At 47.1% G+C, this 27,786-nt stretch overlaps 3 protein-coding genes across 11 annotated transcripts in view; 1 reads left to right on the plus strand and 2 right to left on the minus strand.

Moving 5' to 3' along the window:
• LOC108156395 (mucin-5AC) overlaps positions 1–23,451 on the minus strand; it is a 31,093-nt gene extending 7,642 nt beyond the window's left edge. For 6 of the 8 annotated variants that reach the window (XM_017287825.2, XM_017287826.2, XM_017287827.2 and 3 more), the window contains exons 1-5: positions 23,120–23,451; positions 21,835–22,043; positions 20,350–21,218; positions 13,995–14,118; positions 2,460–2,838 (exon numbers count right to left, since the gene is read on the minus strand). In XM_017287825.2, the coding sequence (XP_017143314.2) occupies positions 2,460–2,838; positions 13,995–14,118; positions 20,350–21,173 (1,327 nt within the window). In that variant the 5' untranslated portion in view covers positions 21,174–21,218; positions 21,835–22,043; positions 23,120–23,451. The remainder of the gene's footprint in view (positions 1–2,459; positions 2,839–13,994; positions 14,119–20,349; positions 21,219–21,834; positions 22,044–23,119) is intronic. The other 2 variants (XM_017287828.2, XM_017287823.2) reach the window with 2 other exon arrangements.
• Positions 23,452–24,404: 953 nt separating this feature from the next.
• On the plus strand, positions 24,405–26,586 carry LOC108156748 (nucleoporin Ndc1). Its single transcript, XM_017288410.2, has 2 exons — positions 24,405–24,907; positions 24,969–26,586. Exons 1-2 carry the CDS (start codon positions 24,510–24,512, stop codon positions 26,305–26,307), a joined length of 1,737 nt encoding a protein of 578 aa, XP_017143899.1. The 5' UTR covers positions 24,405–24,509; the 3' UTR covers positions 26,308–26,586.
• On the minus strand, positions 26,527–27,780 carry LOC108156750 (putative OPA3-like protein CG13603). 2 transcript variants are annotated; one of them, XM_017288411.2, is made up of 4 exons: positions 27,616–27,780; positions 27,383–27,554; positions 27,177–27,319; positions 26,527–27,108 (listed from the first exon to the last, which is right to left on the minus strand). In XM_017288411.2, the coding sequence occupies exons 1-4, from the start codon at positions 27,755–27,757 to the stop codon at positions 26,801–26,803; spliced, it is 765 nt and encodes a 254-aa protein (XP_017143900.1). In that variant the 5' UTR covers positions 27,758–27,780; the 3' UTR covers positions 26,527–26,800. The 2 variants fall into 2 exon arrangements, with proteins under 2 accessions (XP_017143900.1, XP_033245050.1); XM_033389159.1 differs by lacking the exon at positions 27,616–27,780 and having other exon boundaries at positions 27,177–27,336; positions 27,383–27,475.
• Between the last annotated feature and the right edge of the window lie 6 nt (positions 27,781–27,786).

A 27,786-nucleotide genomic window follows, 5' to 3' on the forward strand; every position in this document is an offset into this window, starting at 1 on the left:
AACCCCTCTCCAATGCTGCAGCAATGCCACGCGAAAATTTCTAAATCGTGCAAAACTTTTGCTTTGTGCGGCGTTTTTAATGCGACGCTGATTGGCCCTCGCCCCCCCCCCCCCCCCCCCCCCCCCTTCCATCCATGAGCCATTCCCTGGACGAAGGACCCTGCAAGTGCCCGCTGCATACATTGTGGCTAGTGGTGAGGGGCACGGTGGGGCGTGGAAGGCGTGGCTGGTAGGCGGTTCGAAATGGACGCGCTCTGTGCTAAACTTTTGCCATCAAGTCCCTTTTGTTTCAATTAACCTTTTCATTTGAAAGTTTTTAACAATGTTTGCCGAATGTTTGGCCAACTGCTCAGCGTACCATCCTCTATCTCTCTCTCACCGCCACGCCTCCTCTGTCTGTGGCAAGAAGGTGGAATGGTGGCTGTGTGTGTGTGTGTGTGTGTGTGTGTTAGGTGTCGCGTCGCAACCCTTTTCCCGAAATTGGCAACAGTTTTGCAGTTGTTTTCCTTTTTCATCCTGCAAATATCTCAAATGGAAATCAAATTGCTTTGAATTGCTGGAAGAAAAAGTCTTTCAGGAATGCTGTACCGCCCCCCTCCCACTCAGGGCTGGAGCAACGATAAGGACGACGCTCCCCCACCGGACGCAGAAGAGAGCGGTGTCAATAGAAAGTTTTTTGTGAAAGCTTCTGAATGGTTGAAAGGATGATTGAAAGGCGAGCAGCATCGCATCCCATAGAAATCTTCAACGAATTGAGAGTACCCTTCAAGGCGGGGCAGGAAGGAATAAAAGAGAGGTGTCTCAGGGGTTCCCTAGTCAATGATCTAGCACCTTGAACACGCCCATTCCGATGGGGGGGAAAACAATCACTGAGACCTGCCTAAAGCTCTTTTAAGAGCCCCAACAAATTCAATTCTAGTTCTCTCTCTCCCCGGCAATCTCCCCCGAAAAACTGTCCAAAAACTGCCTCAGGCACTTCGCAAGTGCAAATGTTTCCGAGTCTTTAATAAACATAACATTTATTTAAGGCTTAAAGCGGCTTAAACAACAGCAGGAAAAGGACAAAAGGGGGCGGGGCGGGGCGGGTAGAGACAAACATCCGAGAAATGTCTTTGAGTAACGCGTTGGTTTGGCGGAACGCGTCGAAATCCTTTGTTCTGGTGTCTCTGGTGCCATGCAACGTATGGGAAAATCAAAACAGGCTAAAGGAAAAACAGCCAAAGGAAAAAGTCAGTAGGGGAAGACCAAGGTTGGGGCGAAAGGATTAGGGGGCGGTGGCCAGGAGACAAAAAGGGAAGCATCCGAAATGCACTTCCCGCCTGCGGGGTGTGCCACTGCCACTGCCACTGCCAGTGCCACTTCCCGTTGCCAGTGCCCCGAAAGCTGTCTTAAGCTTGTTGAACTCTCGCTACTGCTGCTGCTCCTGGTGCTGTCCTGCTGCTCGTCAGCCTTCCCCCCCATCTCTCTCACTCTCTTAGTTTTCCCTTATGTTTGTTTCCCAGTGTGCATTTTCACTTTATCATTGTCTAGGCATCGTTTTTCACATGGCAGCAGCAGCCACAGCCACAGCCACAGCCAACATCGAGCACCTTTTCCACTTGGATCTGTTTGCACTTCCACACACACACACACACACACATGCACACACATCCTGAAATGTGTATGTATCGCTGCATGTGGGTGTGTGTGATCCATTTTCCGTTTGCTTTTGCTTGGGCTCTATGGCTGGCATTTCCTTGGCCTAGCCTTCCGTGCACTTTTCGCACGTATCTACACTAGTTTTCCTTTGCCCTGACCTCATCCTGCCCATCCCTTCACCCTTCTACCCGTCTACCCTCCCCCACCCCTCTTGTGCATCCTGGCGTCGTCTTCGTCCTGTTCATCGTCGTTGCGCCATCGTGTTTTATTTTTTTTGTTTCATTTTCTCCTTGCAGTTGCGCAAAAATGCAGGCTGGCAGCGCACTCACATTTCTTTTCTATAGCATACTTTTGCGCTGGCCGGGAAAGACGCTTGCCCGCAGGGGAGCTCTCTGACAGCCCAGGGTTGCCATGGCGCAGCAAATAAACGACTAAAGCGTCTGGTCTGTCATTCCTTTGGGGCCATCAAAAGGAAAAGTCATTGCCAAGCAAATCATTTCATTTCATTTGAGTTGCGTTTCGTTGAGTTCAGCGCCGCCCTGTGAGATTTTATTTAATCTACTTTTTGCAGCTTTGCCATAGCTTTGCCATCTCCCATCTGTCAAATCGTCTGGCAACCCTGGCTGCTGGCAATCCTCAAATATTGCAGTTTCGCCTTTCGACGTTTGTGTTTGTCGTCGCTTAACATTGATTAAGTTGGAAATGTGGTGGGGTATGGGTTACAACGACAGGGACAGGACAGGGCTTCTATATATGTATGTATTTACTCTTTTGGTCCACATTTATACATACAAATGTGTGTATGTATGTGTTTTGTTCACCTTTGTTGGCCATTTCAGGTGTGGTTGCTATTGTTGCATGGACTGTGGCTGCCGTCGCAGCCGCTGTCGTCGTCGTCGTCGTCGTCGTCGCCGTCGTTCTCATCAGCGTCGAGAACACATCACTGACAGCTGCTGGCCCAGATATGGATACAGATACAGATACGTTTGCGGCGGGCAGCGTCGTTGTCGTCGTCGCATCATTGACACTCTGCTGCTGCTGCTGCTGTTGCTGCTGCTGAGATTCAAGAAATCGCCGCTGGTGCAGGCAAGGTGTCGTCGTCGTCGTCGTCGTCGTCGTCGTCGTCGTCGTCGCCGTCTCTGTTGCTGATTCGACTGTGGCTGCAGCAACTGTTGGCAGCTTCAGTGGCATATTAGGCACCTGAAAAAAGCAAAACAAATACAAACAAATGCCTTAATTAGTATAAATGCTGTGGAACAATCGAATTAGGTGCCGCCGCCAATACTGTGATGTCAAATCGGGAATTTAATCAAACCCATGATTCCCCCCTCCCTGACACACACACACTCAAAAAGTAAACAACGAAAGCGAGAGGGGTACAGGGGGTCGGGGTAGGTGTGCGCCCCATTAATTTGCATAGAAAACGTGAGTCGCATTTTCTAAAAATTATTTAAGCGCCGACGAGCCCTGGGCACCGTTTTGTTCGCCTTTAATACATTTTTCTGCAATATGTTCTTTAGTTTGCATTATATTTAGCCCTTTTTTATAGGATTTTGTAATTTTTAATGATTGCCGATGATTGAAATTTAATTAGTCCCAAATTAATTACAAATTATTTTGTACCTTTAAAAATTTAATTGTTTTGGGGCGTTCATTTATGATGTGGAAATCCCCTTCTTCCTTCCCATAAAAATATTCCATAAAACTTGTTTACTTTTGCTCATTTTTCCACTACGAGTATGTCTACAAATATTCAACATTCGATTCTATAATTGGTCATAATTTTCTCTTAACAAATTCTATTTACCAAATTTGGCTATTTAAATTTTCGATAATTGTCCGAAAATTCAATTTAAACCCAAAACTAGATGTCCCCATCTTTTTTACGCTTTAATTCGATTTGGAAAAGGGTTTTTTTTCCTGTGTAACCCTACCTATCGGATGTAATTTCAATTGAAATTTTGCCCAATTTGCAGACCATTTTTATTCAATTTAGGTTTGGAAAAAGGGACTCCAATGGAAGGGTTAGTTGTGGGGGGCATCGGCATGGCCTGATGTGTTCTATAATTTGCAACAATTGAAATCAGATACAATTTCACACTGAAATTTTCGGCCTATTCCCAAGAGACTCGCTCTCTCTCTCTCTGGCAGGTATCATCCACACTGTTATTCCCTGTAATCAGGACTCCCCTTCGATGATGTGTTTCCTGTAATTTGAATTAAATTCAATTCGATTCCAAAAGATTCGCCATCCAATGATTAGTCGGTGTCCCTTTTGTATGGTTCAAAGTGTTTTCTAATTTGCGGCACGTGAAATCTGATACCATTTGAGAGATTCCCTCAGTCCTTTATTTGCGTTGTCAAAGGGCGAGGAACGAGGGTTATTTTAGGGCGTAATTTCTCCGAAACTCGACCTTGGCCCCGGGGCTCAGTCGCAGTCCAATTAGTCCATTTTCGGGAGGCAGTGGAGTCCCCGCCGCACCATCCGAGTGGAGAGTACACTCATGTAATCCAATCAAATGCACCAGCAGATCCCTCATTATCGGGTTGAGCAGATCAAAAGACCGCCCCCCCCCTCCCCTCTCGCAGGCTCTCTTCGCCAAAGGTTGCCATGGCAGCCCCCGCATCTGCCGTAAACGCACGGAATTTATGCAAATGAAACGCCGGCAAACGGTTTTGATTTGCACGCCTCCGCGTCCCCCGTTCGGTCATGGATGATGATGGACGAGACAGCGCCAACGAAGCGACCCTTTTGGGGAATGGCCACTTTTTTTTGCGGCACTGCGAATCAGTGGCAGGAGAGGGGAGGCAGAGGCTCTCTGGCAATTGCTTCATTGGCTGGCCAAGCGCTGGACGATGGACGTGTCGCAACCATTTTGGGGCCAACAATTTGTACCGATGCGAGCCTTTTAGGCGATGCAGTCGGGGCTTTAAGCGAGAGCAGGCATTCCACGGACCAAAGTTGGTTATTAAACATTAAAATGTTTCACTGACTTCTTTTTTACAGCAGCACAAACCCAACAACCAACAGAGCGAAAGGCACGGCAAAGGAGCGACCAAGGCAATTGGAGAAGGCAATAAAATGCTCCAAGTACCAACTGAATAAAAGCCCTGGGGCATGGCGGAGGAGGCTGCCCCCAGAGGGAGATCTGCTATCTCAAGTGCTGAAATTAAATGAATCATTGGCCAGTAAGTAGAAGATAATGAAACGTGAAACTGCGAGCTGGTGCTGGAGAGTAATGAAATATCTCGAGGGCATCTCTCAAGGTAATCGTTTGACGGGAGCTCCAGCTCTCCCACTAGTAGTTCTCTCTCTCTCTCTCCCTCTCTCTATCCCTGTGGAGCATCCTTTGCCGAGATTTGAGAGCCAATTAATTTATATTCAACTCTAAAGTTTATTAATTGGCCCACGCCTCAACAACGACTAGGAAATAAACCCATTAGGGTACTGATCCTCATGCCACTTGCTCGGAGGCAGGAGCCAGGCAGGAGCCAGGAGGCAGCCTCATAAACGACTAAGCTTTTGATTCCTTGTCCTCTTCAGAATCAGACTCAGAATCAGAATCAAGAGCTTTGCTTCTGTTTTGTGTTGCTTTTTGTTGTGCAGCTTCAAGTGCTGGTGTTGCCTTTGCTGCTGTTTCCGTCTCTGTTGCCATGGCTTTGGTTGCCACTTAGTCAAAGGCAGTTGCCACACAGAAAAGCAAACATAATTTCAACTTTTGAAATGCAATAAAACCGCATCTCATCCCACACAGTCCCAGACACAGTCCTCTGTCCTCTACTCCTCCGCCACCTCCACCTCCACCGCCACCACCACCGCCACCTCCACCTCGTGCCATAGGAAAAGCTAACAAATGTTTGTAGAACATTTGCCTTTGCCAACTGGGTCGCCATCGCCGTCATCCTCATCCTCATCCTCATCGTTGGGGCGTGGAGCGACACGTCCCCCACCATCGTGTCGTGTCTCTGGGCTTTGTAAATTATATGAAAAAATAATATTACAAAAAAATCACAGGCAGAGAATACTATGTGTATGTAATACGCAACTGCAACTGCAATCAAATGTTGCCATGGCACCAGGGCCCCAAGCTCTCGGGTGTCCCCCCCTGGAATCGGGTGGCCATTCAATGCGAGGGCATTCAAACATAATATCCAAATTTAATTGGCATTTAATGGAAAAATAATTAAGCAAAAGCTGTGCATGTTCTCGACTGCCACTGACAGCAGCACCAGCAGAAGCCGCAGAAATTGCAGTGGCAGCAGCAGAATTGGTTGATCGACTAGACGATGACTACTACCGACAGGCCTCTAACAGGTGGATCGATGTTTCATAGTTTCACAATAGAAAGAGCTCCCCATACAGAATGCGGGAATAGGTCTCAAAGCCAAAATTGTCTTGAAATCGATTAATCGATTAACAAGCAAACGGCAAAACAAAATATCGATTAAAAAGTACACGAAAACTGCAGAATATCTATTAGAAATTGATTAGGAAATTAATTAAAAGCCGACAACAATTTAAAAAAAACAGAAAATCGATTATAAATTATAAATAATTAAAATCGATTAGAAATTGATTACAAAATGACCGAATATCGATTATAAATTGATTAAAAAGTTCAGCAAGCGATAGATCTGAAATTAAAACTTGTTTGGTTTTGGCTTTTTTGGGATATTTAAGGCTATAAATATAAATAATATATTATTTGAACTGCTTGAATGGCAAGCCTTTCAATTATAGTTTACTGCTTGTATGTTCACTGCTTAAGAGCACAAAAAACATAAAAAAAAAAAAAAAAAAAAAAAAAAAAAAGTCACTGCATAATAAGCAGCAAAAAAACACCTATTAAATGGCATATTAGGATTCGGGCAATAAAATCCGCCAGCCTTTAATGCTATTTGCACTGCTTGTATGGAATATGGTAACTGCTTTTCAATTATAGTCTACTGCTTGCATTTTCACTGCTCAAGAGCACAAAAATAACTTTTATTTATACCAAAAGACCCCATTAAACGGCATATTATGATGCATTCATTATTCACTCTCCCTCATCAGAACTGTCACATTTCGTGGAACAAGCCGAGCATATCCTTTCGTGACGTGACCCTTTGGAGAACCTAGCGAAGCGTTGAAGCGACGCGTTGACACTCTCCACCAAAGCGTGCGGCTAATGAATACCAACAAAAAAAACAACACACATACCATATTATACGATACACTCGTACATATATAATCGTGTTCTGTATATAATGGATAGTTGTACGGATCCGTACATATTCATATTCAATGTGCTTCATAGATGGGAAACATGTATTTTGCATATTTTTGACGTATTAACTGTTTTAGCCGCGGGCATGGCCATGGCTGGGGGGGGGGGGGGGGGGCTCTAGGGGCAAGGGGTTGTGGAAATTGTGTAACACGCAACAAAATGCCAGTGAAAATACCAACAAACATTGCACTTTTCCATGCATAATTGTGGAAATTAAAACGAACTGTGCCGCCAGACAGTGCAGTGCAGTGCAGTGCAGTGCACCCCCCACCCCACGCCCCCCTTGTGTGTGTGTCCTGTGTCCGGGGGGCGGGCTGTCCAGGGGTCGTACAGTGGATTGGGTGGGTGGGTTGAGGCCAGACCATAGACCGACCGACCGACCGACCGTCCGACCATATGCAAACGAGCTGGGCGGCGAGACTCCAGCTTGGCTGTGGCTCTGCGGCAGTCTCCGGTGGTTGCAATCGGGTTGCAGGTGTGAAGCGCATGCACAGGTGCATGAACGGTGTTGGTTTTCATTAACGTCATAATGCCCGACAGCTTTAATCCTTTGCCAAGACTAGGGGATGGACTGTCTCGGTCTTGCCAGTGGGAGTGGACGAGCAGCTCTCGGACACCGACATGGACATGGACACGGGCGCCCGGGCACCTCCTCCGGGCAATTGTGCGCGCACACAGGAACAACAGGAACAACAGGAACAGGAACTCTGCGGCGCTGCCGGATATGAGTAATCGCTCAGTCACGTCGTGGCATCGGCAAGTCCTTGGCCGGCACCAGGACCAGCGCACTGCAGCAAGATTTTCCCCCCCAAATAAAAGCAAGCAAGAGAGTTGGAGAGAGTCCATGTGCATGACGCAACCCACAGCGGAAATCGCTCAACGTTCGCTTGGAGCGGGCGTGCAACGCTCTGGTTAATGGACGCCCGCCAGGATGGACCTGCCTCATTTCTACTCTCCTGAACGATGTCGATGTCGATGCCATTTCTAACTGCAATAAATTGAAATGCAAGAAGCCTTCAAAGCTGCCCCACACACACAGGCAGGGCAGGACTCTCGCTTCAAAACGGACATTTAGGGAAAATTGAATTGACACAATGCATGGGTGGGGCCGGGGGGGCGGGCGGTGAGGGGCTGCGGGGCGAAGCCTCTCAACTGTTCAGGTTTTCAGGATATCGATTTGTGGGAAACACTTTTCAGGGCCACAAAAAGTGCTATTGTACTCGTACATATATGAAAATTGGGGCTACAGTGGGGCTCGCCGCAGAGGGACACTCTTTTATTGATTCTTTTAATAATTTAGAATCCCTTGTGGCGAATGGTTTTTTATGAGAAATTTCCATAAGTAGCAAATATGCGAGTGTGCCTCAGTGGAATCGAGTCCCCTATCTTGGTCCTTTTCGTGCCTCTTTGGGCGGCTCTTCAAAGGGTACTCCCTCCATCATCCGCTGCCTTGTTGCCATTTGTTAAAATGCATCTTTTAAATACAGTGAGAGCTCTCCTTTGGCTTAAGTTTCTCTTCTTTTTATTTGGCTAAAGGACCTTCGGTGTACGGAAATCTTTACTACCATTCTATTGGATTTCCTTCGAATGATGGGTAAGGGAAATCCTCTCCTTCGCCCCGCCCCCGCCCATAACTCATTCAATTGCAAGAAGTAAAAAGTTTTTCCTAGTTCCTTTCTGCCACTGTGTCAACGTCAACGTTCGCTTGTGGAGGACACATCTTCCAGTTCATTCCCCATCATGGGTTCATTCCCCCTCTGCTGCTGCTGCTCCTTCTCTGGTTTCTGGTCGAGGTCCTGGGGTCCTGGGGTCCCTGCCACCACGCTGTCTGCTCATGGCGCGTACAACATTTAATTTGGACTAATGAAGTTTCTATAAAAGCCCAGGCCCGGGCGGCAACGTTTCTCTCGCTCTCGGAAATTCAATTTTTGCCACCAAAAACTGTGCGCAGGGGGAAAGCCAGTGGAGTGAACAGTGAACTAAAAGTGGAGTGGACTGGAGTGGAATGGTGTGCTGTGGCAGCAGTGGCGGCAAGTGGCGTGGAATGGAGTCAAGCCGAGACGCAGGAGGGGCAAAGGAGGGGTGAGACAAGTCTCGAGACAAGACAAGTCTCAGGTCTTCCTGCTCACATTCGAGTGACGTGCAAATTACCCCCGAAAAAAGGAAAGAAAGAAACAAACGACTACACCAGGCACTCGCGTATTTCCCTGAAAGATTAAGATTGAGGCAGGAAGGTTGTTGCATCCCTGCCACCTGCCACCAGCCACCATTGCGCCGCCTAATTGTTTTAGTTGTTGTTCCATGAATATGCTAAATTGTCTGCCACAGTTTTCGTGCCCGCGCTCTCTGCAAATGTTTATAAATGCAAATTGGCCGAAAAGTGCAACAGCAGCAGCGCCGCGGCAGCAGCAAAAACCAGGGAGAATCCGATTGGGGCTGATGGACGCCACTTTCCGGACGTGCTCGGTTGCCTTTCGCTGTGCGTCAGAGTTTGCGAATGGGAATGGAAATGGGTATGGAAATGGTATTCGGAGGCGATTCCGGGGACAGCCCTGAATGAATGAATGACAGCGCACAAACAAGATAGGAAGCGGCGACTGACTTTCGGGCGAACCTTTGTTTTGATACCCTTTCTATGGTAGTCATTCCTCCTCGCTCGCTTCTTGCTTCCAACTTGCTCTTATAGCAACTATTCCACCTCAGAGATCTATTCTTCGAGAATGCATAAACAAAATACATGTCGTGTGAGCACCCGAAACGGGTACAGCGGCTCCAGAGAAAAGGAAAATGATCGTTTTATGTCTCCTATCGAGAATGGCAACGAGAATGCAAAAACCAAAAACATGTCGTGTGCATGATTGCTGTTCGAATCGAATCTCATTGATAAGAGCTGTATTTTGTTGTGGTTGTTGTTGAAGTGCACCTTAATTCAAAAAGAATGCCCCTCACTGACCTACAAGACCGAATATTTCTATGTATTCCTATGGATTCCTATACGAGATTTTGACCGATTGTTGGAATTTCTTGGGTTTTTCCCTGTACTTACCTTATTCTTCTTATGTACTACCCGCCGTCTAGACTTAATGAAGGAGCTTTATTTATTTCAAATATCTACCCAAAATCACATTACCCCGCGTCTAGGGTATGCAAATGTAGAGCAATGCGATGCGATGCAATCTGGGGGTTTACTTTCGTTTTCTGGCCCTGACACGGCCGATAGTAGAGGGAGGGGGAGCGGCGGCGGGGGGGCACTGCTACAAAGCAGATTGTCCGGCAGCCAACCTTCACGCACATTCAGGGCAATCAAACCATCCGACTTCGTCATTCCCTGACTTTTGCGTGTGTGTGTCGTAAACAGCAGCAACAGAAACAGAAACAGCCACAGAAACAGCAACAACAATTAATATTGCTTTTATTTTTATTGTAAGCTGTAAATTTTGTGGCAACAATGCTGAACATCGCCGACATCGTTCGGCGCACGCTGACCTTCTCAAGTCTGTTTGTTTGTTTTGTTTGCCTTTGTCGGAATGGAATCTGAATGTAGAGAACTGGGGCCAAAGTTTTATTTGTTTGCTTGAGACCTGCCTGGGACCTGGGATCTGGGATCTGGTACTTGCCCCCGCCGACTCAGAGGCCTGAGTGCCTGCGCCACTTGCCACACAATGCTGCTGCTGCTGCTGCTGCTGCGTGCAATTCTCTCGAAATAGAAGTCCATTGGGGACGAGGCAGCTGCTCTCTGCTTTTTGCTTTTGCCTGCGGAAAATCAATTTCAATTGTCTCGCACTTATCGGAAAATATATATCAAAAAAACCCGATAAAGAACGAGTCAATCTTTTTGTTTGTGTTTTGTGTTTCGGTTTTTCATTTGCACTTTCAGCAATTGAGAATTTCAATTGTAAATAATTGTTTAATTATCGACAATTGCAGTGGAGTCGAGAGCCGAGAACTGCGAATCGAACAGACAACAAAGCATTCTGCGTCATTCCATAAACCGATTCCTGAGTCAGGGGCAATACAATGCACATATAGAGAATTGTTAAAGGGCCACAGAGAGTGATATAATTACGCGATGAGGCATGCCTAATGAGGGACACACTGCGTATACGCAGTCCGTGGATTACGTATACGCCCATTATGCCAATTAATTATACATTAATCGCATTTGGGGGAAAAGGCCTCGCCAATCGGATTACACCGTCTTTTCTCTCATGAGAAAAACTTTTTCTCTTTCACAGCTTTATTTTTTTTATTTTACAGACTTTTCAAATTGGATATCAAATACGAGTACGGGCAACGCAAAACTAGTTATGTCTCAACTGTAATTGTCTGCCATCATGCCTGCCGATGCTGTGCGGTGCTGCCGCTGCTCCATTTGGCCTTTTCAGTTTTAGCCTCAACTTTCCAATCGTAGCCGAAACACTCGAAACTTTGTCTCCTCCGACATCATAATTTGCTGGCTGGATGGCTGGATGGCTGGCCCAGCCTCAAACCAAGCGACCGACTGCCTGGCCTGGCTGCTGCCATGCGATACCATGGCTCAATGCTCAATCCGAACTCCAGCTCCACAGCTCTACAGCTCCGTAGCTCCATTGAGTGACAGCCGCTTTGTCTAGCTTTCTGGCCAAAAGAGACTTTCACCAAACAGATCACACACACAGAGAGAGGGACAGAGAATGGGCAATAGAGGGAGAGAGAAACAGTGACAGAGACAGAATGAAATCCCTAACCTACCACACCTTAAAGCACAAAAGAAAGGCTGCTAAAAGCAGTCAAGACAACAGCATAAAATGGCAATAATCAAAACAGAAATGCGAACAAATCAACGAGCGTAGACTTCATTATGTGAGGCCATCAATCATGGCCAAAACGAAACGCAAAAAGGGGCAGCGGCGGCATGCGGCAGGGGAGTTGAATGTGCCCCCAAAACATGAGACGTGCTACAAAAGTCCCCTGATACCCACGTAACTCAAAGTTATAGCCAAAAGAGCGAATACAGGCACACACAGTCATCGACTCTTGTGGTCAAGCAAGAGGCAGGACAGAGAGACACAGAGAGAGAGAGGGAGACAGAGGACAAGCGCTATCGGTGGCACAATGAAGTGTTTAGTAAACAAATTGCGGTTACCCATGCCTTTCGATAATACGCATTTTAGATCAGCTTAGCCCCCCATCAAAATGGAGGCTGCGCGAGGGATGGCAAAAAGAGTAGAAATAGAAGTGGAGGTAGAGGCAGAGGTGGGTTGAGGAGCCACGTTATATGTAAGTGCATTGCACCGAAATATCGATTGACGGAGCAGCAGCAGCAGCATCAGCAGCAGAAGAAGCAGCGCCAACAAAAGACGACAATCAACGCTGGCGCGCGAGTTTCACAGTTCCAGGCATTCAACTTAAAATGCGTGTGTGTGCACTGTGAGAAAACCAGGAGCGACACCGCAAGAGCTCCCTCTTGCCAATGAAAGTGAAGCTCTTTTGGGGCGAAACAACAATTTCGTTGAATTAAATGTTGGAAAAAGGGGAGCTTAATTGGTTTGCAAAAAGAGCAAAGAGCACATAAAAGTTCAATCTTGGAAAATTGTTGATTCCCAGATGGAACTTTTCTGATGGAAAATTTCGTGGAATTTATTCCGAGTATTTATGTATGTAATTTTTTTGCTTGAACTTTTTTCCACCTCTAATTTTTCTGAGTGCAAAACACTCCTCAAACTTTGGTGGGGAGCATATTAAAAGGACATTGAATGTGAGCGCGGGGGCGGCCAGGCGCTCGATGGGAGGGAGGGAGGGAGGGAGGTAGGGAAGGGGGAGTCGGAGTCGATGTCGGGGTCGGGCGTTGGCGCTTGACGGCGGGCATCAACGTCACGCAAATAACCAAAGGGAAACCATAAACTCAAATTAATGACCTCCTCGGTTGATGGCAAACGAGAGGAAGGGAGACAGCAGACAAATGCTGAAAGGCGAGACAGAACAGAAGCCAATAACAAAAGCAGAGCAGGGCAGCGCCAGCGCCAGCAGCAGCAGCAGCAGAAATAATCATAAGAAAAAGACGAAAGACGAATAAGAAGAAGCCGAAAGCAGCAGCAGCAACAGAAGCAGAACAACGGCACATGGCCATGTCCAATGTCTGGGTGTGATTTACCGTTAACAGTTTTTGTTTTTGCTGCCGCTGCTGCTGCTGCCGCTGTTGTTGAAAATTAATCTTATTGCAGGCGATTTCACTGCGATTTACACTGCACACACACACACACGGGCATATACTTCTATATATACATGTACATATGCAGATAGTATATACAAATTGGAACTGCTCCAGAGAGCCAAGCGGCAGATGGTCACCAATTCCAGGGGGGGAGGGACGGTGGAATGGAGAGTATCCAACTCTGAGTTTGTTTGCTCTGTGATTATGCAGTCGACGTCAACTTCAACGTCGCTGCCATCGTCGTCGTCGTCACAGTCGATTTGTTGTCAAACTGGTTTTACAAATATTTTGCGTTAATCTGGAAGCCCCACTGACGAGAGAGGGCTGGAAGGGGGCTGGGATGGGGAGGGGTGCTGCTGGAGCTGCAGTTACACTGCAGCAAAGCTCAGTGAAAGTCCGCTGAATGCTGTGCTCTCCGCTCCGCTCCCTTCCGCAGTCTTTGCCTTCTACCTTTCCTCTCTGTCTCTCTGTGGCGCGCGCTCTTTCCAGCTAGTCAGCTCGGTGCACACACATCCCCTCTCTCGCGCTCTTGCCAGCTAGTTAGCTCGGTGCACATTCAATTAGATTTAGCTCTGGCTTCAGTTTTAGCTTTCGGTTTAGCCGAAGCTTTGGCGTTCGCTTCCCCTTCCCCTCGGCTCTCGTCGGTATTTACAGCCAATTATGAGACAAACAAGTTGAGAGCGCTGACCGGATAGAGATGACAGCGTGACCACAATCAAGCGCAATCACGGCACGTCTGCCTCTCCTCTAATCGGAAAGTGCCATTCCTGTAGTACATCCGAGTCTAAGGAAATGTCCACGACTTTCAATTTCCATGATCATCCTCGGCATTCATTCATTCGCGCCGTTCCATGCCAGCTTTCAATAGATTATCACGGATTAGTGGGGCTTACCTGTGCATTGAAATCGAATAGGCATTCCGGTCGCAGCGGACAGGGTAGACCGCACTTGCAGGTACCCTGCGTCAGCAGATAGTCCTTGATTTGGAATTGCGTGCGAAGCGTTTTTCCCGTGGGACTGCAATAAAAACAAATGATATGAGAATCGAAAGATACACGTACAAGCATTCCCAGTATTCCATTATTCACTATTTTAACGCACAATTAGTTTTATGGAAATCATGCAATTACCCCAAGGTTACCCCCTGTGCCAGCTCTGTGCCACCCCCACCCCCTCTGGGGTGCAATTAGCCGCACTAACTAACAGAACAGACAACAGATAGCAGACAGCGGAGGGGCCCAAGCAAAGGGTAATGGGCGAGTGTTTGATTAACAGCTCATTAACATAATGGACATTAACATGACAATGTAAGGCGACTCTCTCTACACCGCTCCGCTCCGCTCTGCACAGCTCTGCTCTCTGTTTATCTCCTCTCTCGCTCTCTCGCATAAATTAATACCAATCAGAATTGCTCGCTCGCTGTCCGTCTGACCGTCCGTTGGATAAGTGCGACTCGATCGGAGCATAATTCAAACTGGTTTTATATTTATGTTTGTGTTTTTTTGTTGTTGCGTTTTATGGTTAATTTATGAGATTTTTTGGTTAATGTTACAGGGCTCCCACGTGTTGTGTTGAGGAATGGCGTGATGAATATTTCGAAAGGGGTAAAATTCGCTCGAGACTTCGCCCTCTTATAGACTGTGTAGGCCCGCCTTTTAAGTATCATCCCCTAATCTCCCTGGAAACCTTGGATTTTAATTCAAAAGTGTTTCGAAATGGTTCCCAGTTGTGTTTTTTGTGTCCATATGGGTATCTTGAAGATACACAGATACAAAATGTGAAACTGCTACAATTTAACAATGAAAACGAAAATATTCCCCCCTCTTTGTACAGAGAGACAAGGCGCGGCGAACAAAGGAGAACAGAACTCCGCACCTCATGAAAAATAACAAAAACAAAACGAGTACTACTACGTCATCCATTCCGTTGCCACAGAACGCGCCTATGCGCCATCAAAAAATTATGAAAAGGCAAAAAATTGATTTAAATTTTTTCAAATTTAAATACCGACAAAAACAGAATGAAAAAAAAGAAACCCGAAATGAATCCAGTTGAAAGGCTGCCGAAGGGGATAGAGGGGATGAGAGAGAGGCCAGGGCCACGACCACGACCAGGTCCAGGGCGGTTTTTCCTTTCTCAATTTTGGTTACCCTTTCCACTCATCGGGTGCCGCTGCTCCTCTCCCGCTCCCGCTCCCCGCGGGCCACGCATGACCGCAAATCTGCCGACATAAATGGGTTGTCGCATGTGCGCTGCCAGGGTTTGCAAAAAACAAAAAAAAACCCCCAGAAGGAGAGGCACCTTTTGGGCTTCGACGAAGCTTTTCATACCCTTTATGAATTAATTATGGTTCAATTTGGTTTAGATTTTGTTGAAGGTGTGGTGCAATTTCTTAAGACTGTGGGAAAAATGAGGCTAAATAGAGTTGGAGAACAGAGAATAGAGTTAGAGGGAGAACAAATATAAAAACTAATTCCGACTGGTAGCTCTTTAGAAATGCTATTCGTTTGTGAAATCATTTTATTTTAATGAATTTGTAATAGGTGCATTAACTTATCCCCTTGTACCACTAGGAATTTAGAATTTTTTGGTCTCTAAGTTACGAGATTTTTGAAAAAGTAATATCTGCCTTTTCGCGTCTATATCATCATTCAAATTACCTTCTACCTGGCTCTATTTTGCTTTCAAGATCCCTCAAACAGCCAGAAGACATAAGGACTCCTCGGAACGTTTTTGTCGAGGCACACGTGTCAGTCTATAAGATCTTTAAGATCGAAGGGATAGACAAACATTGTCATGTCATTTAGGAGGGTCTTACGATTCATTTCTGCGTTGCCAAACTTATAGTATCCCCTGAAAGGGTATCGCAAAACAAAACTTTTAAAAAAAAAAACCAGAATAAAGAACGCAAAAAACCAGAGAGAGAGAGAGAGAGAGAGAGAGAAAGGGAGAAGGGGGGGGAAAAAACGTAGCTGCTTATTAATTGTAAAGTGTGAGCACGTTGAAGGAATCAAGGGCGCTGATGATGACGCCGTTCGAGGAGTATCGGAGTCGGAGACGGAGTCGTGCCACTCGAGAGACGACGACTGATGCCAGGGCTCAAGTTTTGTTGCTGGGCTTACACTCATACATGCATCCCTCCCCTCATGCCCCTTGGCCATACTCGAGGCCATTCTCTCGAACCCCGTGTTGGTATTCGTATGGGAAATCTGAATAATGCATGAAGTGTGAAAGCGGCAAGGGCATTAAATGAAACGACGACGACGACAGCATCAGCAGCAGGAGCAGCAGGAGCAACAGCACCAACAGGAGCTGGGGAGCAGCAGCAGCGGCAGAAGAGACAACAACAATATAATTGAGCGACAGCAACATTCAACAACCAGAATCGTGTTACGGGTTAAACGAGTATGCGAATTGTCAATTGAGTAGCCCTTTTAGCCCGTCCTTCTGCCAGAACAGGGCAGAGCAAGGGATCCGATTTGGATTCATAGGAGGAGGAGGAGGAGGAGGAGGAGCAGTTGTGTTCCCAAGCCTCAATCGGACGGAACCCCACATGACATACCAGAGCCCTCATCATCTTCATCAATGGCTGCAGCAGCAGCAACAAAACTGGTTCTGGTTTGTTTTATTAATTATTTTTAACTACTTAAGAGACAGGGAGAGTGAAAGGGGGGGGGAGGGGGAGAGCAGGCCCCATGGTTCGTTCCGAGATTGGAAAAATCGATGGCAAGTCGATTGCCAGACGACACGAAGGAGCAGGACCGAGTACCCAGAACCGAAGGGAATCATCATCAACGCCAGCAAAGCTTATGGCTCAATTTGTATGCAGCTGGCGTTGTGGCAAGAGGCAGCTTAAGAGGCAGCAGCCTCAGCCGATTACCAGCCGCAGGAGGTGGCAGAAGAGCTCGACTAGCTCATTAAATTTGATTCTCCCACTCTCTGGGGAGCTGTTTTACTCTTTCCTATTTGCTGAAAATGCGCTAATAACCCCGCTCTCCCTCTCCACCTCTCTGTTACCACATGAAAGGCGTCGAGCTAACGAGTTAAAATAATTTAATAAATTACACACAAAACGCCAAGTGGCAAAGTCGAGTGGCCAGCCATCGCCCACTCCCTGCCCTGTCGCCGGGTCTCTTCGGGCCCTTCGTCTATGCTCTGGCAGGGCGTTGGGGAAAACTGTGTGAAAAGGTGGAAAAGCTTTACGCCCCGTGTGACCTTGAGTGCACCCTCGAGCCACGAAAAGAGATGACGCCGACTGCGGCAGACAGACCAGACCAGACCAGACCAGAGCCTATTACTAAATTAATAATCCCAAACACAGGGCACAAACAACGAACGGCGGACTTGGCCCAGAGGCGGCGCATGAAACTGTAAAAAATTATGGCACAAAGGCCAGGAGCGGCGGGCAGACAGACAGGGACATGGGCAATTCCATTCAATCCTTTCACAAGAGTTTATTTGTTGTCTTTGTTGGGCATGTCCTTGACAGACAGAAGGCAAAAAGAAAGCCTAAAAAGGTCCCCCCGACTGCACTGCAGTTCTTTAGAAAAAGATTGCCGCTGGTTCTACAGTGAAAAGATTACAGAAATATGTGTTTCATTTCATCTAAGAGGATGACAGACCGATCAGAAAAAAACCCAAGCTGATATCTGTATAGTTTTCTGGGATTCACGATGACTCAAATACCCCTCCAATGCTCTCCATTAAAATGTTCCCAAATATGAATCATTGCCCACGCTTCGACTATGAAACAAGCCAGAGCTTTGTGTCGGGCTTGAGTTCCTTCTGGAGCTATCTTTTCCCACGATATTGCCAGCGACAAATTTGTGTGGTGGGCGTTGACCAAAGTCAACAAGCAGCCAGCGGATGGATTCGCAACAAATGCCTAAAAGTAAGTAAAATAAACACATTTCAAAGGCCAGAGAGAGCCCCTGAGTATCTGCCTGTCTGTCTCAATGACTGACAATGCAGGCCGCAGAGGCAGTGCTGATGCAACCTACGCTGCTGAGAGACAGAGAGGGGCAGGGCAGACAAAGAGGGTTTGGGTCGGGTGAGCGGTAGGCTGCTGAGCCCGGTGTAAGGAAAATGGAAAAACTGTTTGCTGGCTTGCTGCCTCTTCTCTTGCCTCTTTTGACTGGCCAACTATTCCGCATTCTTTTGCCCGAGGCCTGGCGGGGCGCCTTGACTCCGCTCGGCTCGGTGTTCGATCCTCGATCTCCAGCTGCCGTTTCCGATTTATGATTTATAAACGTACGAGCATTATATACGACCCGGGCACAGTGGGCGGCCTGGCCTCCTGCTTTTGGCTCTGACCTGGTCACAGCCATTTAGCACTTGAGCAAACATTCAAATGCTGGCCTTGTCCAACAATTATTGATTTAGTGGACAAATCGGGACTCCCTCCCTCCGGCAATGCCCAACACTCTTGGCATTCCGCTGCAACATTCTATTGAAGCAAAAACTGCACAAGGCCAGGACGTGGACGGGGACGGAAGCTCAACAAAAACGTGGTATTCATGTACTTCCCCCCCACCCCCTTCCCTGTTCTTCCACCTGGTTATCTTTTTTCGCAAAAGTAAACTCAAAAAAAAGGGGAATAGTTCCGCGGCGCTTGCCACCGCACAGCACACAAAACTTTTGAGGCAAACAGCAGAAATTCAGGAACCTAGCAACACGCAACGTGGAAATGAGCAGCAGCTGCTTCTACTCGTACTCCCGTCCAAGGGGCAGTGGCTGTGGCTGTGGCAGGGTCTGGGCCTGGGCCCGGGTCTGGGTCTGGGGTGGACAATGACAACGCTTGACACACGATGTCATGTCGTCGCAGTGGCACAAGTAAATACCGAGTGCATGGCCAGCGGGCCGTGAAAGGCGGCGAAAGGACAGACCAGCGGTGCCCTCAAAGAGTGTCCTGGCAGCGTAATGGCCCAGTGAATAAGTGTAACAACTAAGGAAAGAGTTGTCTGGCTTTGATAGCCGAAACTTTAAATTTAATTGCAGAGCAGAAGATTCTTAAGGGTTCCCGTTGGAAGTCCCTTTATTTTACATTTTATTTTGGAAACTGTAGGGGTTTTGAAATGCCATTGCAGGGTCTGAAGGTCTAGAGGCTTTCCTCACTAAGCCCCCTAACCTGTGACCTCTGGGCAGAAATATAACACCCCCTTTTAATCTGGCTTAAGAGCGTGGTGGCAAGGTGCCAAGTCCACAAGTAAATGGACTGCAGAGGATTAGCTGTGGCTTCTGGAGACAGCCAGACAGAAAGAGCGGTAGAGGTGAAGAGAGTTATAAAGTATAATACGTAATAATAATGATTGCCGGGCATAATGAAATCCTCTCGAAAAGCACAAACAAACAGAGAGAAACATGACAGAAAGAAAGACGACTCGTGTGTTTCGTGTTTTGCAGGAGTTCTCAACCATAATCTGTGGGGTGGTGGTGCCGCTGCTACTCCAGGCATGCGATGATTGGCCTAAACCAACAGATGAGTCCCCCTGTTCGCACACTCCACTCTCCAGTCACAAAACAGCTGCGAGGCAAAACTATACAGAAGAGAACACGGACCTAAAACCAAAACCGAGCCCAGAGTCAAGCCACTCGAGAAGTGCCGGAGCCACTTATAAAATCAACAATTACCAAACATCACAGAACCCAGGGCCCAGGGCCCAGGGCCCAGTGCCCCAGGGGCGGCTCTGTTTGCGCTCAAGCCCGAAAAAAGCTAAACGCCTGAAGGCCTTCACAGTTCTCAGAAGAGGATTGGGATATATCCATCGCCACATGTTCACCTACACGACCTCGTACTTTTCAACATATCTGTGTAAATATTTGATATGCGTTTGTAATTATGTGTGTGCTTGATGATAATGCCGCCCCTCGCAGATAATGCCAGGTAAACATTTGCCTGCCCGACGTCTCTCGTGGGGCTGCTGCTGCTTGGTTGCAAAAACATCGACTACTGCACAAGGCAACCCTTTCCCATTCCATTTCCCCCCCTCCCCATTTTGGACAGTAGCATTTCCTGTACGAATAGTACATTTTTATGGTTTCTCGAATGGGTTTCGTCGCCAGACAATAACCAGATTGACTTTTAGCAGGTCGCTGGTGCTGTAAATGTCATGTAACTACCACACAACCAGCCACGACGAGTGGTAGAGTGGCAGAGTGGCAGGAAGAGACACGACACTGCACCACTCTCTTCCAGCTTGATTCCCCCCATTGGTCTGTGTGGGAGGAAGGGGGAGGAGCTGTACTCACCTGATGTAGGCCACTTCATTGTTGCTGGTTAAACGACGCCAGCCTGGAGCCAAATTTCCATTGTAGCTGACATTTTTCCTGTTCATGTTGCTGCTGCTGCTGCTGTTGCTGGCTTTGTTGGCAACATTCTTGGCATAGATCTGATTGTTCTGACTCATTTGACGCGAGGCAAGTATTGTTGCAGCAGTAGCACTAGTTGCCGCTGTCGCTGTCGATGCTGCTGCTGCTGTAACGACCGCTGTTGACTTCACTGGCAACTTTATTTGCGCCTGACGGAGCTTCGTTTGTTGTTGCTGCTGTTGTTGCTGTTGCTGTGGCAGAGGTTGCTGCTGCTGCTGATGTTGGAGGAGTAGTTGGGGGCTGCTCGTTGGACAGACAAATATATGCTGCTGACTGTTGCGCTGCTGCTGCTGCTGGTGATGCAGATTTGTTTCTTGCATCATGTTTCCACTTACATTGCCATTTACCAAACCAGCTGGTAATATTTGTTGCATATGCTGCTGCTGCTGCTGCTGTTGCTGTTGCATTGCTGCATTTGTAACGACCCGCGATACAAATTTTGTCTGTTGCTGCTGGAAAAATTGATGATGTTGTTGTTGCTGCTGCTGCTGCTGTTGCTGTTGCTGCTGATGCAGTGGCAACAATTGCTGATGTTGCTTAAACATGTGGATCTGTTGATGCTGCTGTTGCTGCTGCTGCTGCTGCTGCTGCTGCTGTTGGAGATGCATTTCACTGGCAACAACTGTCTCAGCACTCCCGATCATATTCAATTTGTGCTGATGCTGCTGGTGCTGCTGCTGTTGGCCAGCGGATGTGGCAGCCATGTTGCTAACAGCAGCCTTCTAAAAGCAACTCCTCCGGTTTAGGGCCTGCAAAATAAAAGGGTAAATTCTTAAAACTTATTTCAAAGGTGATTTTGAAGACTGTTTGGTTGTAGAAATCACTCAAAACTCTTGGGGACATGTATCTCTGCTATGATATGAGTATATATATTTTTCAATAACCCAACCAGTTGCGAGATTTCCTTGTTGAAGGAAAAGAGAAGAAGAAGCACAGAATCATGTGGGAAGCTTTTTTAAAATCCATTCGTATGGGGGGCCTAATTCGATTATAGGGTGTTCAATCATGAGCCCGACTGCCGGCCTCGTATTAAATTGCGTTTTAGCCTTTGCTTTGCGTTGATTTCCCCCTATTCTAGTGTGTGTGTAACTTACAGGGCGAGAAATGACACACACACACACACACACAATCGGCACGTTTATACGATGCGTAAATAATGAACAAGCCAATTGGCCGTTTTGTAGCTGTAAACCTGAGATGAGCTGATTGGTTTATGCGTTTACTATGCTCTTGCGCACGCACGGACGGACGCACGCAAACGTCGCACACATTGCAATAAACGGACCCGCATAAACGTGGGCAATCAGCTGCCGCACCTCTGCCTATTTATACATTTACTCGCGCGTATTACTGCTATCTGCTCACCTTTTAGCGTAGTTTTCGTTTTGCTCATTTGCCAGCATATTAAATTAATTTTGAGTTATTGTGTAAACGAGACGCGGCCGCCATGTTCATGTTTTATTTAGTTTCTTGTTGTTTTTTTTCTTAAAACACTTAATTTCACTTTTTTTGTATTTTGTTGTTGTTGTTGGTAGTAGTATTATTTGGTATTCAATTTTTGTAATTTTTTTTTGCTGTAATAATGCGACAACGACTTTTGTATTTTTGCCTTGGGGCCACTTTTGCCTTTTGCCTCAGCTGCTGCGCTGTTTGTTGCTGTTGCTTTTTATACAATCTGCTCTGCTCATGACTTCATTTGGAATTCAGAAAACGAACGTCGCGGCGCAGTCAGCGGCAGCAAAGAGCGAAGAGCAAAGAGCGAACAACGCGTAAAAGTAGGTGAATGGAGCATGAAGACGCACACCAAGCCATGCACAGCCAAAGGGGGGGTATGGTACGGTTAATGGAAAGGGTGTGATGTGGATGCAGTGGGGTGGGGAGACCACAACGATTCACCCGCACACACACACACACTCTCTCTTCGTCTCGTATGTACTCTTTGTTGTTGCTTTAGAACAATTTGTATGGTGTGCATTAAATACCGAAATTAAAACATGGCATTTATTTTATAATTAATGCGTATCTATTTGTGCGGACACCACCTGCCCTCGGGTTATGCTTCAACGATCAGCAGTCAAAAAAGACAGCAGAGACAAACAACGAAACAGGGAGTCGCAGTGGCAGTGGCAGAAGCAGCAGCTGTTTGCCTTGGGCAGTGGGATGAAAACGAATTGGTGGTGTAGCCGTTGGCCGTTGGCTAGCAAAGCGATTTGCCTTTGCCTTTGCCTGTTGTTGGTATTAGTATTGGGCAATCGCGCGCACACACACACGCACGCACTACTACACACAGATACAATCATAAAGCGGAGGGAAAACGCGTGCCTATGCTGCGGTTTACTGCTGTTATAATATGTACAAAGTGACCTCAATACGCATTACACTACACAACACACACAAACACAGCACATCACATCACTTTATTTGGCAGCTGCATTTCGCTCCCAAAACTTTACTATGCACAGTCGAATTACACCAAATAGCAATTAAATATGAATTAATTACAACAATTTTGTGTCGCTTGCTTTATTCACGCAATGCTGTGCTCTCTCGCTCTCTTGCGCTCTCTTTTTGATACGCGCACACGATTTTTTCTCAGCTCCAACTGAATTTTGTTACACTATTTGTTTGGTTTTTTTTTTTTGGCACCCACCTAATTTACACTTATATACATCCTCTGTGCATGGACACATTTGTTTGGGAATATTTTTTGATGGCCTTGTTGACTGCGCTGGCCAAAATTCCATGCACTTGGGATATTGATATTTCGAATATGGGTATTTTCTAGTGGAATATATCTGCGGAACGGAACTACTTTTCTGAATCTAGGAAAAATTCGACATTATTCTGTCTTCCGTTGTTGTCGCGGCTCCGAGTTTCCCCAATTTTCCCCAAATTCAGAAAAAAAAATTCGACAAGGTTGCGTTGTTTCGCGGTTCGCGGCAGAATTTTCTCTGCCAGCGCCGACTTGTTGGCAGTGTGACCACGGACTTATCGATGAAAAATACCGTCTTGGTTTTGGGTATGTGGTTTTCGGTCACTTCGGTCACACTAACGAATAACGAACCAATGAACAAAATCTTAACCAACTTAATCCACCATTAAAAATCTTAATTAGACGAGTTCAATACTTGAGTTAAATACTTCAGTTTGTGAACTGTCCTTCTTCGTTACTTAAAAAATATATTACAACGATGAAAGACCATAATTATCGTGGGTCTATTCAAATACCCACTGGACCACCATGGGTTAATTGTTCTTCTTCTTGTATACCCTTTTTCCTTAAAGTAATGTTAGAAAATGTTTTCCAATCTGCTTTTCGAATTATTCGACCGTTAGATAGGTTTCATTGTAGCCTGAGATTGCAAATATATCCGCAATTCTATAATATTCTTTTCTCTAGGGTATACATAAAGACGATCATTCCGGTCCCATGTTGCTGGACAATGCTACTCTCTTCTCGGCATATGTGTCTAGTCTGAATGTTGCCAACCGGTTTTCGATACTATCGAACCCATAGTCGCTAGACCTACGCGCCAAAAAGATATTTGAATGAAAACTACTGGAATAAATTTAGGAAAGTTTTGTTGGGATGCGATTTCAGAGAGCGAAAATTCAAGAAATTGGATGGAATTTCTAAATTTAATATATTTATTAAGTATGCCAATTCCCTTTCAATACTATACTCGGTGGTTCAATTTGAAAGGCTCTCGGCTCTCCATGAACTTTCTGCCCATCCCGAGGACTATAGCAAGGTACCCGGCTATGATGATCACAATGGGCCACGGACCGGAGCCGAGGGGCAGCTGTGGGGCATCAGCGTTTGGCTCATTAAGATTTTCACAATTGATTTAAACACATTCGTTTGAATTCAAATAGGTTAAAAGTATTTTATCTCTTCAGTAGATTCAGTAGAGTAGTATGGTATATTTTACTTATCCTCGTACGGTAACACTAAAAACGCGCGCGTTGCCGTCTTACTATAGCAATTTTTGACAATTTTGAACTAAAGTAAATATATTTATGAAAGTGCTGCCTCCCCAATGTCCCACCTCTCGACGATCAATGCCTGCAAGCTCCTGCTGTTCCGGCGGTGTCTGCAGGCGGTGCTTCTGACCGTGGGCATCCAGTTCCTGCTGCTGACCATCTTCCTGCTGTTCGTTAACTTTCAATTGCTGCGACCGCTTCATTGGATCTCGGTCACGCTGAGTCTGGTGTGCAGCATGTACACCTGGTTCGCCAGCATCCCGCTCGTCGGAGCGGTTGTCCTGTACGGCGTGATCCTGTGCCAGCAGCACTTGGCCGAGAGACCGTATTGCCCCACCCGCTTCCGCTGGCTGGTGCACTATGCACCCCGCAAGCTGCTCTTCCTGGCCGCTCATGTGCTAGTCGGCTACCTTACGGCGTGGTTGTACACTGGTTACATGCACACGGACTATCGGTGGGTACTCATGTGCCAATATATTAACACAAATTCTAATCATTTTTTGTCTATTCCTTAGGCATCTGTGGTACAAGTGCCATGAGCAGGAGTGCATAAGCGCCTATCACGTGTACCTGCTGGGCATGGGCACCTTCGCGGGCTGCTATTACTTTGTCTCGGTTCACATGCGCCAGGAGGTCGAAATAGAGTTTCCCATAGTGAATCATTTTTGGGGCGAGAAGTTGCGAGAGGTGCTCTACAGCAGTCTGGCCCGATCATTGATCAAGTCGCTCCTGCCCACGCTCGCGTACACCCTGCTCTTTTGGCTGTTCGGTCGTGTGGTGTGCCACAAGTTGAGCCACATCTTTGCCGTGGATTTGGATGAGCGACTGGAGGGCTTCTTTGGCGTGGCTACCAATGGGCGGCTGCTCTTCTACGGCTGGCTACTCACTTCCCAAATTCTAAGCAACATGCATCTCATGCGCTGTTTTTACAGCATGTTTCTGTCCGAGGAGTTTCCCCTGGCTATCACCAAAAATCGGGCTGCCTTTGTCCAGGAGAAGGAGGTAACCGTGGTCGCTGCCCTCGGCCTGTCCAACGTATACGTGGTCCAGTGCCTGGCTGCAAAATATCTGTACAATCTGGTTACTGCCGGGGACTCGGAGAAACGATCGGAACTGTTCCAGCTAACCGAGCCGGGCAATCGTCCAGCCAACTGGCGTTCACTCTGCGACCAATGCCTCAGCCTTATCGGGAACTTCACCGACGAACTGATCGATTCCATGCAGAAGATAAGTGTTCTCAAAGGTTCCCCAAGCAGTCCTCCGTTGACGCCGATCAGCGAGAGCGCCAGTGCTAGTCTAATGGCTGAAAGAGTGCTCACACGCCAGTACAACCAGATGCACGGCATTCGTGCGATGGTCTCTCCGAAGAGCAATCTCATCGATCGACCCGTGGACAGAATACATCGCGTGCCCGATTGGTGTGAACGCACCTCCATGCAGCTAGAACAGTCTCTACAGCTTCTGATCAATCGTATTCCCGGCATTGTATATATGTTCACCGAGCCCGAGGGCGCCAAGACTACATTCTTGTTGACCCATTCGGTACCTTTAATGTTCGTGATCCAGGCTCTGTCCCAGATATGCGTGTTCTCGCTGACGGAGGATCGCTATGGTGTGGTGCAAAACGATCTGCCGGACATCATAAGGTCGATGAGTCGCCTAAAGGGAGAGCTGGACAAGTTGAGCAGCGTGGCGAGCAACCTTAGGGGTCCGGGCTCCAGCTTCAGCGTCCTGCGCGGTGCTGTGCGTCGCAGTCTTTTTCACATTTGCGTCGCCTTCGGCGAATACCTCAGCGAGCTGATACCCTCTGGAGAAGAGCTGCACCAGCTCCAGACAGTGATCAATCAGGAGTAGCCGCCGCGACGTTACTGTTCCTGCTACTCATCCACTCGCAACGATTCACACACACATTTTGTAAACTGTTCTGCATATCTCTTTAGTTTTACCTCAGCGAGCTGATACCCTCTGGAGAAGAGCTGCACCAGCTCCAGACAGTGATCAATCAGGAGTAGCCGCCGCGACGTGACTGTTCCTGCTACTCATCCACTCGCAACGATTCACACACACATTTTGTAAACTGTTCTGCATATCTCTTTAGTTTTGTTTGGTAACAATAAAAATTAATAAATACAACTACCAATGTACAATAGTTATATATGTACATCTATTGACTTTATACTTATAAAGTAAGTAATGGTAACACGCGATTTGATCATGGCTAGCATCATGGGTGGGGGACTGGCTGCAGGATGAATGTGTGTGCAAACAAAGAAAACAGCTTCCTCTACTGTTCGAGGGCCAAGGCATACATGAGCAAGGACAGATCCTGCTCGAGTTGTTTCTGGTGTCATTGCTCGACTTTCGACGGCGGTGTAGCGGCCAAAGGGCTGGTCACCACGCCCAGGGATTGCTCCAGCTGCTCGGCTACTTCATCTATGTGCTGGAGGGCCTCCTTGGCCTTTCGATTGCGTCCATCGACAAAGATTTGCGTTTCCAAGAAGTTCAGGGCGCTGAACGCCATGCCCCCCGTGGGGTCATAGACGCCCTCGTACTTCTTGGGATTCCTCGCACTGGCACTCTGATCCGGTGTGCTCGGATCAAAGGGCACGTACTCCTGCAGGCGCTCTTTGCTCCATCGGAAGATATTGCGTGAATCTAAGCAAACGGAAAGCGGAATGTTCGATTAGCCTATTGGAAAAGCACTGCTGGCTGTATGGTGAGACCTAAATCCGCCAGAACCCTCGTCATTTCGCGGATTTGTGCATCCTGCCGCTCCAGCCGAAAGTTCATCTCCGTCAGCGTATTGGTCATCTGCATCTTCTCCATTTGGATTTCCTCGGTCTTCTTGGTCTCCTTTATGGATTGACTAAAACGGAGGGGGAACTGTGGAACTACACAATGAATACTTGCTGAAACTCATGCTACCTACCGAGAGTACTCAAATATCAGCAGACCGGCGCCGATGGTGAAAATGATGAACTCGCCCAGAAGATTAGCACCCAGCTCGATGGCCATGGCCTCGTTCAGCGGCGGAACATTGACACTGCGTCCACCCATGTTCAGGGCCCACATCTTGGTCTTTACCTCCACCCAATTGTAGACTGCAAAATCGACACAGTCTTTAATCAAATCTAATCATATCTCACACTGTCATCCACTCACACTGGGCCGGCGGCATGCAGATGTACTTCCTGAAGAAGGGACTGGACTTGGCGTTCGACTTCAGCACATTGGCAATGGGTTTGCTGATCTGCTTGATGGCCAAAACACCAAGTTTGGCCGCCGGAAAGACGCCAATAACCATTGTTTTTCCTTTGGCCAAAAAAAACTATT

Source organism: Drosophila miranda, chromosome 2 (genome assembly GCF_003369915.1).
Source record: "Drosophila miranda strain MSH22 chromosome 2, D.miranda_PacBio2.1, whole genome shotgun sequence".
NCBI classification, from domain to species: domain Eukaryota; kingdom Metazoa; phylum Arthropoda; class Insecta; order Diptera; family Drosophilidae; genus Drosophila; species Drosophila miranda.